The 13,396-nt window shown below is 46.2% G+C and overlaps 1 protein-coding gene across 1 annotated transcript in view; it reads right to left on the reverse strand.

Annotated features, from left to right (window-relative positions):
• Positions 1 to 13,396, reverse strand: part of DNAH9 (dynein axonemal heavy chain 9) — a 975,671-nt gene that overhangs the window by 167,629 nt on the left and 794,646 nt on the right. Inside the window, exon 65 of the mRNA XM_069200368.1 lies at positions 4,282 to 4,473. Within this exon, the coding sequence (XP_069056469.1) occupies positions 4,282 to 4,473 (192 nt within the window). The remainder of the gene's footprint in view (positions 1 to 4,281; positions 4,474 to 13,396) is intronic.

Genomic DNA, 13,396 nt, shown 5'->3' on the forward strand with positions numbered 1-13,396 from the left:
TCAACTCTACACCACTCCAGTGCACTCTCCTCTATAAACCTCTACTCTACAAAACTCTACTGTACTCTGTGCTACTTTAATAGACTCTGTTCCACTATATCCAAGTACACTCTACTGTCCAAATTTGCACTTGATTTTATGCCCGTACACTGTATTGTACAACACTACTCCACAACAGTTTCCAATGCTGTAGAACACAACACAGCACTCCACTCTACTGTAGGAGATTAAAACAGTTTTCTTGACTCTACGCTATGCCACTTCAGTGTATGCCACACCACTCTCAGCTAATCCAATGTATGCTACTCTACCTAACACCAATCCACTGTACACCATTTCACTTTACACTGTCCCACTCTATGCCACTCCACTCTGCTACATTGTACGCTATTCCACTGTATGCTCCTCTACTTTACGGTAATCCACTCTATGCCACTCCACTTTACGCCACTCCACTGTCTGCAGCTCCATTGTATGACACTCTCCTGCACTCTGTATACCTTAATTCTATAAAGGTCTACCACACTTAATGGCATCCTACGACATTCTACTCCACTCTATCTCCGTACACTCCACTGTCCAACGCTATACTCCACTCTACAACCAAAAACTGTAATGAACACCCTATTCCGCCATACAACAATTTCCTATACGACACAGCACTCCACTTTACGAGACCCCACTCCAATTTATAAGAGTTTACGACCTATGCTACACCAGTACACTCCACTCCACTCTACGACACACCAATAACTTCTATTGTACTTCACTCCACACTGTTACACCACTCCCCTCAACTCTACTCCACTGTATGCAACCTTACCTCACTATACACTACTACACAACAATCTACTCTATGCAGCGCCACTGTTTCACACACTACTGTACTCTATGCAACCCCACTCTACTACACTGTATGCCACCACTGTACAACACTGTGCTATACTGTATGTCACTGTAAAAACCTCTACTCTATGATGCTCCATTCCACTATACAACACTGTACGCTATTCTTTGTATGCCACTACTACACTCACTCACTACATCACTCCACTTTACGCCACTCAAAGCCACTGTACTCTATAAGACTGTTTTCCAATCCACTGTACAACACTCTGCAACCATGTACTGTACTGTACACGATGGCACTCTACAAAAATCATTTAGACTGTATGTCACTCTACTGTAGTCTACATCACTTTCCAATACTGTTTGACAACATACAACACTCTACAACAACATACCCCAATTCATGGCACTTAAGTGTATGCTATGCCACTGCACTCCACACCATTGTAGTCTACAACATTCATCTCTACTCTGACACTGTACTCCACTCTACATTACCGCACTCTAGTGTGCTCCACTCCACAGTACTATACTATACTCTTCTTCACTGTCTGACACTCTTCTCCACTGTCTGCAACTCCATTTTACAACACTTTTATGACACTACTACAATCTATGCCCATCCACTCTACGTCACTGTACTACACTGTTTGACCCTCGACAACACCACCTAACTTCTCTTAACAATACGCTACTCCAAAATATGACATGGCACTCCACTCCACTCCACGATACTCTTCTCCACTGTACTCTACGACACTCCACTGGACTCTGATTTGAAACACATTTTTATTGAAAGTTTAAAAAAAAGGACATTTATTGAAAAAATCAAAGGTTGAAGCTTAGTTATATAGTTAGAAAAGTGCCCTGAGGTAACTCGTGCCCTCGCCATGGACTGCTAATTACCACAGATATTACAGCACTCATGACAACTTCTATAACGTCATTAAAATACAAATGAAACATAAGCATACAAATTATTGAAGAAAAAAGTGTGCATGGTGGGGGTGTGAGATATAGTTACCTTATGCCGCGAGTTATTGTTACTTGAAGTAACTAACTATTACTGCTGAATTTCTATGGTTTTGTGCGAGTAAATTCAGAACCTAACTATTATGTCCCTTTAACCTTTTACCTTTTACCTAACCTATATATATATATATATATATATATATATATTGTTTAACTAGTGGCGGTTGCCACTAGGTATCTATAGTTAGGACCTAGTTTCTATAGAAAAACCATTGCCTATATTTTTGGCACCGGTTGACGATTCGTCACAAAATGTTCCCAAAACATTTGATGCTCACGTTAGCTGCAGTTTCAGGTTGATCCATCAAGCGGGGGCTGAGAAAAAGGGAGGGGGATCCCAATACGCTTTTTCTCTATGCACTTTTCCATAGGGATTTTGAACAGCAATAGCAGTCGAACCACTGGACGGAAGTACACCAAAATTGGCAGAAAGGTAGCTCTTGGACCAGAAAGCAACTTTTTTGTTATTTGGAGTAAATTTGTTCAGTAGTTTTTGAGAAATTAAAGAAAATCCAAATTTGTATATATATGGATGCGAAAGCTCAGCCAACCCTCCTGATCTTGTGCTGAGATCTGATTGGCAGACAACACTTCAAAAAGGAAGTGTTGGTAGCCATGTTGGGACTTGGCTTCAGCCGAGTCCCCCACAAAAAAAGTAAGAAAAAAATAAAAGGGGTCAGGGTAGAGTAAACCTGACCCCTTAGCTCTGGCTTATTTTTTACCTTTTCAGTGTGGAGCCGCGGAAACTGTACAAACATGCACAGGCTCCTGCACTTGTTTTGCAAACAGCACTCGGTTGGGCCAGGTCCTGGATGCAACTACATTTTGAATGAGAGAGCTGTCTGCCCCTCCCCTGCCCCCGCAGCTCCGGGGACCAGCACCTCCCCATGGCACAATTACTAATCGCATGTGGGAGGGGGGGCACCTTGCAGCCTCGTTGACCACCCTGGGGCAGAAGTAAAAATCCCTGCAGTCCCAGGGACCACCACCTCCACAGGCACAATTACTAATCGAGCATCCCCCACTGCTCTGGGGACCACCACTCTTCCCTGGGGCTTTAAACAAATATAAGGTGGGGGCCACGTGGCCCCCCTGCAGCCCCAGGGACCTCTACCTCCCCGGGGCTTTCAATAAATACAGTGCAGTTGGGCACGCAACCCCCCCCCCCGGGCTGCAATAAAAGAGTGAAGGGGGGGGGGTCTGTTTCATTCCAGCTGGCAGAAAGCTGAGTTTTCATATGTTTCCTGGCACGGAAATATGCAGATGAGAACATTGCTCCTGCAAGCAGGCAGCTGCTATTTAAGTCAGCTCCCCCTGCTTGTGGGAGCAATGCCAGCTCCTGCAGGACATGGCTTGGACAGCAGGGGCCTTCAGGCTCCCCCCACGGCCCTGTCACTGTCTCTCTTTTCTATCCCATAATGTGTATTTGGGTGGCTATAGGGGTTGGCTGCATAACCTGGTCGCAGGCTAGGCCCTGGGGCCAAGCCCGGCTGCCTTGCATGGAGCAGATTTGGGTGATTATAGGGGTTGTCTGCATGGACTGGCCGCAGGCCAGACCCAGTGACCAACCCCTGCTGCGCACAAGCAAAGGTTGTGTGCAGCGTGAGGTTGGGTGGTTATAGGGGTTGGCCGCTGGGTATATATAGTAATAAATTATTTTAGGTTAAAAAAAAAAACATAGAAATTCACATAAAAAAACCAAAGGTTACAGGGACGTTATTGTTAGGCTCACATTTTAAACGTATAAAACCATTGAAATCTACCTGTTAGAGTTAGGTCAAGAAACTATAACTCGTGCCCTCGCGTGCACTGCTAATTACTCCAGAAATTGTGGCACTCATGACACCTTTGATAACATCATTGATATTATCAATGTAATATTTGCAGTAAAGGTTTTGCGGAAAAAACTGTGCATGGTGGGGGCGCGAGTTATAGTTACCCTAGGGAACAAGTTATAGTTATTTGAGAGAACTGTAACAGGTGAATTTCTATGGTTTTGGATGTTTAAAATGTGAGCCTAACTATAAGCTCCGAGTAAACCTTTGTTTTTTTAAAGTATATATATATATATATATATATATATATATATATATATATATATATATATATATATATATATGTGTGTGTGTGTGTATATATATATATGTATATGCATTTCTTTGTTTCTACTCCTAATTTTAAGGGAAGCACAGAAATATAGCTAATTATATTTTACTAAGCAGAAAAAATCTGTAAAATATGGTGTTTCAAATAACAAATGGTATTTAAAAAATCTGCGGCAGAAATACATTACAGGGAATGGTGCATACTTCGACTACTAAAGGAAACACATTCCCACATTTTCCACACATTGACCAAGGACAGCCAAACGCCAAAGGAATTACTGAAATAAAGTATTACCTGGTGATAGCCATTATAGTCCATGTTGCCTGGAATGGGGAATCCTGGTGCAAGGAAAAGCTCCCCTTCCATCATTTCTGGCTTAATGTACTCCTCCAGGTAGGTCCTGCAGAGACGTCTATCCCAGTCATCAGTAATATGGCCGCCGTACATGATCTCACCGAAGAGATAGCGCAAATCATCGTAAGGGACCTGAAGAAACATGGATGAGAAATGGTGTCACAGAAGCCAGTTAAATCATGCAGCATATTTTATACACAAAGGCCGGGGCTGCTCCTCTGCTATGGCGGAGGAGCTTCGCCCCCTCGTCAGTAGCAGGAACTGCAAACCAGATGCAAACCTTTAAAAATAACACAATAAAATATGATGTTTATTATCGTTTTATTTTTAAAGGGGCAGGGCCATGGTGGTGACAAGCACCGAGGGGAGTGCACAGAGCACTCCCCTCAGTGCTCATGTATGTTTGGCCGCAGTTTGTTTTTTAAATGTTTTTTTATTATAAATATTTTATTTTTGCCCATCCCCCCACCCCTTTTCCCAGTCTCCAGCCATGACTGAGTAAAGGTTTTAGCCTACACAAGTTATGCATACCTAAACCATTATGCCACAGTAAACAACAGCCCAAGCATTGTGGGAAAATATTCCTTCTACAGCTTTGTGAAACAATACCTTAACAGTTACCTGACGTTCAATTTGCAGTTACAAAAGAATTATTGTTTCCCACATCAGTTTCAAAGAGGCATCGGAAAATCAGAAGGTTAAAAATGTAGTGTAATGGACAGATGGAGCTGGTGAAGTCAGGGGTGTTTCATTAGGCAAGTGGATTGCCAGATCCCCTTAGTCCTTACTTTTTTCAGTATCTAGATTTTCATGGGTTTCAGGAAAGGCCGGTGGGGAGGGGCAAGCCAGAGTTGTTAATCGTGGAGTTGCTTACTACTGCATTGCAGCTTTTCCAGAATATACTCTTAAAAATCAGTGTTCTTATATTCGTCCGTCCCTTCTACAGAATAAATAAATGCTGCCCGTAAATAGTGCATTGTAGCGACGTCAGATGCAAAGCCACCACTTTTACTGGATACAAGAGCACAGCAGTACTGTGAAGTGTCATTAACACCAACAGTTTTCCAAAGGTGAAATAACAACCAGCAAAGGACTAATATTAGTACATGAATACTGAAATGCTTCCATCGCCAAGAAGCTTACTAATATATCTGGTAGCCCCTCACCCCACCACAATAAAACCAGGAAATTAGCTTCACATATTGGCTCTGGGACAGACACCTAATTAACTGGTTAAAAAACGAGCTCGGAGTAGCAGTGGCCAATCACCAAGCCCATCTTTCAGTGTATGTAAAATATGTTGATGGGTACCATTTATTTGTTCATTTTTATATGTTATAGAGCTGGAGAGAGTGCCATGGGTGTCAGAGCACTTCGGAATAAACACAAAAATCATTCAGAACGATAATAATAAAAAAAGATTACAACAAATTAAGCAGGGTGACTATTGCCCAGTAGAGAGAGAAAAATGAAAGTGAAAAATGCTCAAAATATTTAATAAATAAAGTGTGCAAACATTAGATTCAAAGTACACTTCACAAAAGAGTTATGGAACAGGTCAAGAACAGTGCAGCTAGGTACGCTACAGAGATATAATGGTGAAGAATTAGTTGCTACAAATTGTGGACCCTGGTCGGAACTTTCAGAAGGGATTAGTAAAGAATCTTGTTGGAATTGAGGCAGGAGTAACACTCTTTTTAGATAGTTTTTTAAAGCATAAAGACCATTAGCACAGATTGCTGAAGGAATGGTATTCCAAATTTTAAGAGGACATCCTGAGAAGGATTAGATGATGTTGAGAAATGGGTTCATCACAAAATATTATGGGCCAATCCGGGAAACGTCCTAAACAACGCGTTGTAAACAACGCACACATTAACGCAAACGTAACACTTGCCGGAACAACAACTGCCTTTATCTGTGCCTTAACCACGAATGTGCCAAACTACGCATATGAGTGGTTAAGGCAGAGAGCAGTCTAGTAGATTGGGAGAGGACGCAGTGAGGTAAGTGGGGGTGGGGCAGGGTTGGAGGGTAGTTTTTGAAGGGGTGGAGCAGTGGATTAAGGGCTTGGGATGGGTGGGGGGTTCTGGCTATTTTGTTTTATAGGGGTGGGGAGTTTGAGGAAGTTGTTTTTTTTGGGCTGAGGGTGGGTGGGGGGTCGCAGTACTTTATTTTTTAGGGGTGGGGGTTGGAGTATTTTGTTTTTTAAGGGCTTAGGGTGGAGTAGTTTATTTTTTAGGGGTGGGGAAGGTTTAAAGAAGGGTGGGAGGAGAGAAGGAAGGATCAGGAGAGGACGCAGTGGGTTAAGTGTGGTTGGATTTAGTGCTTTTGGGTGGTTTATTTTTTAGTGGTGGGAACGGGGGTTGGGTTATTTTTGTCTTTTTTAGGGCTTAGTGGGGTTAGGGTTGTTTATTTATTAGGGGTGGGGAAGAGGAGTAGCTTATTTTTAAGGAGTGGAGGAAGGTTTACGGAGGGACAGGAGGAGAGAAGAGGAGGAAGGATCGAGAGAGGACAAGGTGAGGTGAGTGGGGTTGGGACAGGGTTTGGGGGTCGTTTTTAGTGGTGGGTGAGTTTAGAGCTTAGGGTCGGTGAGGGGGCCAGGGTAGTTTGTTAGGGGCGGGAGTTGAGGGGGTCAGGGTAGTTTATTTTTTAGGGCTTAGGGTGGGTGGGGGATTGGGGTAGTTTACTTATTAGGGGTGGGGAAGGTTTTAGGGCTCAGGGAGGGTGGGGGTGTTGGGCTAGTTTAGTTTTTAGGGGTGAGGAGGTCAGGGTAGTTTTTTTTTTTCAGGGCTTATGGTGGGTGGGGGGTCAGGGTACTTTAGTTATTGGGGTGGGGGAAGGTTTTAGGGCTCAGGGCTGGTGGGGGGGTGTCTGGTTAGTTTACTTATTAGGGGTGGGGTATTTTTGAGCCTCAGGGGAGGTGTTAGGGGACTTTTTTAGGTTAAGAAGTGGGTTGTATGACAGAGCCATGCATGCCGTTTCCACATATGCCTTTACTAAACATGCTTTTACAACTAAATTCGACGTTAAAGCATGCATTGTAAAGGCATGCGTGGAAAAGTCATGGTCATGGTACCGACCGCATTGTTATGGCATGCGTGGTTCTGTCACACAACCGGCCTGTCCACCTAAGGGCTTATGCACAAAGGCATTTTAGAGTACATAAAGTAGTTTTCCTATGGCACTATTTCATGTATTCTTACATGCCTTTCTAAATTGGCCACACAACCTCTAAAATGGAAATAACATTGGAATAGTTGTGTACAATTAGTCCAAATAAAAAGGACTGTGCACTCTTTGCATCTTTATTAATAGTCAGTTAGATGTTTCAGGCCAATTCGCAAAGGAAATTAAGCCCACATAAAAGAGTAATTCTGGAGTACTGCTTACCGTACATATAAATGCTTTTCAAGAATCAACCCCAAAGCCATTTTTGAGTATGTAAAGTTGTATGTTTGAAGTACTCTTTTACTTCCTCTCACATGTCCCTAGTGTCTAGTGGGAGAGCTCTCCATCCTCTCCCTTCATGTTTTTCTTTCAGTGTGCTGTTGTTGTGCCTTTTGCTTTCTGCGCTTTCTTCTATCTTTTTCCTCTTTTACTAGTTTTTTCTATTATTCCTCGCATTCTCGCATCTGTCTCAATCTCTCTGCTGCGGCTGCCCCCGCAGTCCCATCCCCGCCTCCCAGCTGTCCTCTCCTCCCCCCCCTACTTAATGGCGGCCACGCCTAAGGCAAGCCCGTCTGCGCCCTTCTGCGTCGCGACCGGGACAAGCGCCAGGACCCCTGGTCCTGCCACCCGCCACCTCCACACTCCAGCAGCACTCATTGCACACAACCCAGGACGCAACAAAAACTGTAAGCAGACATTACCAGCTGACCCTCACGAACCCTTCAGCTGCCCGCTGCTGCCAAACCTACACCTCCACCATGACCTTAGACCCAGCACAACCCATCCACAACAACACACCGACTCCGAAAACTCTGAAGTGCATTTTCCTCAACATCCGCTCCCTCCATAAACATGCTACCGAAATCTGGGACCTCCTTGACAGCACCTCCCTGGACATCGCTTTCCTCACCGAGACCTGGACCAACACCACCTCAAGCCCGGGCATCTCCATCGACATTACCCAAGGATACAAGATCACCTGGAAAGACCGCCCCAGCCGCCCCGGAGGGAGAATTGCCATCGTACACAGGTCTAGCCTCCCTCTGAGCACAAACTCCGAAGAATCCACAAGCCTGATGGAACACCTTCACTTCAAACTACAGACCAGCCCGACATCCACCCTAAGGGGAACCCTCATCTACTGCCCACCTGGACCCCACGCACCCTTCGCCGACTCTATCATTGATTGCATCGCCGCACAAGCCATTGCAGCCACCAACTACACCCTGCTGGGAGACCTCAACTTCAACCTCAACAACCTTCAAGACCCCAACACTGCATCCCTCCTAGACAACCTCCACAACATTCGACAGATCGTGACGGAACCAACGCACTCAGCAGGACACACCCTCGTCCCCATCTTTACAACAGGAACCTCCATTACTTTCAGCCACACCTCCAAACTCCCATGGACAGACCATCGATGCATCCCTTTCATCTTCACCACACCCACTGCCATCAGACCCCAGCACCAGCCATCACATAGAAGCTGGAGAAAATCACAGACCAGCTCACCATACCCCTAGCCAACTCCGCCCCCACCATCGCACACAACAATGACCCGAACACCACAGCACACACCTTTCACAAATGGATCGCCAACTGCGCCAACACCAAAGCCCCCCTCAAAAAGAACAACAGCACCCACGCCAAGAAAACCAGTTGGTTCACCCCATAACTCCGAGAATCAAGTCGCCTCGAGAAAATCTGGAGAAACACCAAATTCACAGAAGCCCAAAGCAACTTCAGAGCTGCCACCACTGCACACCACAAACTCATCAGGAGCACCAGAAAGAGAGCTATACAAGAGAGAATCTCCTCACATGCACACAACAGCAAAGTTCACCAAACCCAACTATGAAACAACGGACATCCCACCCTCACAAGACCTCTGCGACAGCCTCAACACCTACTTCCACCACAAAATCAAGACCATCTATGACAGCTTCAGCGAGGACAACCTACGTGAAGAACCCCCTCCACCAAAATCCGACACCAACAATCACCAACTGGACCCCCCTCAACACCGAAGACACACTGAAAACAAAGTCCACACACTCCAGGGCCCCCACTGACCCATTCACCAACCACATCTTCAACAGAGCCACGGACACCATTGCCTCCAAGTTCCGCCTCACCATCAACCGCTCCCTAGCTGCCGCCTCCTTCCCCAACTACTGGAAACACGCAGAGATCAACCCCCTCCTCAAGAAACCCTCAGCAGACCCCACTGACATCAAAAACTTCAGGCCCATCTCCCTACTCCCATTTCCTGTGAGAGTCATCGAGAAAGCCGTCAACAGCCAACTCGCCATTTTTATCGAAGACCACAACATCCTCGACATCTCCCAATCCGGATTCAGGAAAAACCATAACACCGAAATGGCCATCCTGGCCGCAATAGATGACACACACTCCCTGCTGGACAAGGGAGAGATGGCAGCACTCATCCTGCTAGACCTCTCGGCAGCCTTTGACACAGTCTCCCACCACACCCTGATACGCAGACTTCACGAAGCCTACATCAGAGACAAGGCCCCGACTGGATCCAATCCTTCCTCTCTGGCAGAGCTCAACAAGTGAGACTCGCCCCCTTCCTCACAGACCCCACACCTACCACCTGCGGAGTTCCCCAGGGATCCTCCCTCAGCCCCACGCTGTTTAATGTCTACATGGCCCTGCTAGCCACCATCGTCAGAAGCTAAGGAATCAACATCGTCTCCTATGCCGACGACACCCAACTCATCCTCTCCCTATCCAACAAACCCATCACAGCCAGACACAACTTCCGCGAAGGCATGGAAGCAGTCGCCAACTGGATGAGAAACAGCTGCCTTCAACTCAACGCGAACAAGACAGAAGTACTCATCATGGGCCCTCAACCCGATGCGTGGAACAACTCCAGGTGGCCATCCACCCCCACAAACCAAGCCCACAACCTTGGAATCATCCTGGACTCCAAACTCAACATGAACCACCAAATCAACTCAGTCACTTACACCTGCCTCCGCAGCCTACGCCTCCTACGCAAGACTTTCAAATGGATCCCCCTCAAACAAAGAAAGACCGTCACACACACCCTCATCCCCAGCCGACCGGACTACGGCAACGCACTCTACGTTGGAATCAACAAGAAACTCACCAGCAAACTACAGAACATCCAGAACGCCACCGTCAGACTAGTCCTAGACCTGCCTCAACACTGCCAGATCTCCCAACACCTGCGCACAGTACACTGGCTTCCCATAGAGAAAAGAATCACCTTTAAGATCCTCACCCGTGCACACAAAGCCCTCCACAACACCGGAGGAGCCTACTTGAACAGACAACCCAACTTCCACGCACCCCAAAGGGCCCTAAGCTCAGCCCAGCTCTCTCTCGCCGAAGTTCCCGGCGTCAGGAAAACCATAACAGGGGGACGCTTCTTTTCTTACCTCAGCCACCACCTGGAACACCCTTCCAGCCCCCATCAGACAAACCACCCCCCTCCTCAACTTCACGAAGGAGCTGAAGGCATGGCTTTTTTAAGAATGACCTCACGGGTGGATGCTACACATCCTCCACCACCACCCCGGAGCCTTGAGACCCTTGCGGGTGAGTAGCTGCGCTTTATTAACACTGATTGATTGATAGTAGCCATAAAAATAAATCTAAAATGGGAATAAAATATGACTATTCATATACAAGTAGAATGAATAGGAAGGACTGTGGCCTCTTTGTACTAGTACTAATAGGGTGTTGAATGTTTTAGGGCAGATTCACAAAGATATTGTTGGATCTGGCCCTTTTTGCAGGGTTATCCCCAAAATGATTCTCTTCTTCCTCCTATTTTTTCTCACCTGTTTTTGTTGGCTTTAGGACTTTGGGCACTTTACCACTGCTAACCGGAGCTAAAGTGCATATGCTGTCTGTCTAAAATGTATTGGGGATTGTTTTCTCCATGATTGACATATCTGATTTACTAGTAAGTCCCTAGTATGGTGTACCAGGTGTGTCTGGTGCCTGTAAATCAAAAGCTACTAGTGGGCCTGCAGCACTGATTGTGCCACCCACATGAATAGCCCTGCAAGCATGTCTCAGGCCTGCCATTTCAGTGACTGTATGGGCAGTTTTAAATTGCCATTTCATTTCGAACTGGCAAGTGAACACACTTGCCAGGACCAAACCGTCCCTTTCACCACATGCAAGTCAACCCTAAAGAAGGCCCAAGGCAGACCCATGGGCAGGGTGCAGTGTATTTAAAAGGTGGGACATGTACTGGTGTATTTTACATATCCCGATAGTGAAATACTGCTAAATTCGTTTTTCATTCTTGCAAGGCCTATCTCTCCCCTAGGGTAACATGGGGATAGTCTTGACATATATTTTAAGTGTAATTTCCCATTGGGAGCAGATACAGATTTGAAGTATGGGGTCTCACAATTTAAAAATACATCTTTTGGTGAAGTTGGATTTTGGCTTGTAAATTTGAAAATGCCACTTTTAGATCGGTGTGGCTAATATGGCGCCGAAGTCGGATGTATGGCGAAGAGCTCTGTGGCGGGCCTCGGGCTAATTCTAGATAATCCTGTGTATTTCGACATGATCATAAGTGGGGAAGACAAGTAAAGTTGACTGGAAAGAGAACTCAGAGCTGCTGTGACCCTGCTTGCGAAGAAGATGACATTTCATCGAGACAGCTAAAGATACTGAACACCTAGAGCTGCTGCAGAATGGGAGAGGCTGCAACCCAACACGTCCTTTCCAAAGCAGTCCCCCAGAAAGGCATTGGCTATACCTGAACAAGGAGAGCTGGATTGAGGCAGTGAAATGTTCTGGAAAAGGTACTGACAAGCGAAATAAGGGCAACAATCATCTGCTCCCAGGATGTGACCAGCGAGGGCCCACTATCGCCGGCAGGACCGTGCTGGAGAGTGGTAGAGGTCTAGTCCTGCCTCACAAAGAAGGCCCTGTCTTAAGAGGTCAGAGTGCCACCATGCTGCAAATTATAACCCAACTCCCCTTCTCCCCCCACGAGACCCCAAGGCAATAGAGTGTGCAGGCCGTCCGAGTAGTGGGACAGGCAGGTGGTGAGCGCATTGGGAAAGGGACCACTTGACTTGCAAAGAGGAGAACCAGGGCCGTAGAACACACTGAAGCTGACACCAACAAGGGGGGGGAAAGTAAGACCATATTGAACACCTCCAGAGCCAGGAAGGAGAGGACTAGTGATCATTGGTGAGTGTTGGACCTGGCCCTTTTACAGGGTCATTCCCCAGACTTTTTGCTTTTTGCCTCCTTATTTTTCTGACCTTTGTTGGCTGACGTTCTGAGCACTTTTTCAGTGCTAACCAGTGCTGAAGTGCACATGCTCTCCCTTATAAAATTGGTATGATTGGATTATACCTAATTGGCATATTTAATTTACCTATAAGTCCCTTATAAAGTGGTATCCCTATACCCAGGGCATATAAAGTAAATGCTACTAGTGGGCCTGCAGCGCTGCTTGCGCCACCCACTGAAGTAGCCTGTCAAACCTATCTAAGGCCTGCTTGCGCAGAGTCTGTGTGCGCAGTTTTCTGCCACAGGTACCGGGCATCTAAATGTACTTGCCAGGCCCAGAACTCCCCTTTTACTACATGTAAGTCACCCCTAAGGTACGCCCTAGCTAGCCCTTTGGGCAGGGTGCCATGTCACATGGCCTGTCCTGGTAGTGACAAACAGCCTAACTTGGTGTCTCACTGCTGTGAGTGCTGCCTCCTCATAGGGTTGCATTGGAAATGCCCTGCCTTATGTGTAAAGGGTATTGTCTGATTTATGAGGGGTAGCGTAGGCATGTTTGGTATGGTTGTGATAGTAGTGAGAAATGTTGCTTACTGGTGTAGGTGTGTTTTTTATTACTATC

Source organism: Pleurodeles waltl, chromosome 7, assembly GCF_031143425.1.
Source record: "Pleurodeles waltl isolate 20211129_DDA chromosome 7, aPleWal1.hap1.20221129, whole genome shotgun sequence".
NCBI lineage: Eukaryota > Metazoa > Chordata > Amphibia > Caudata > Salamandridae > Pleurodeles > Pleurodeles waltl.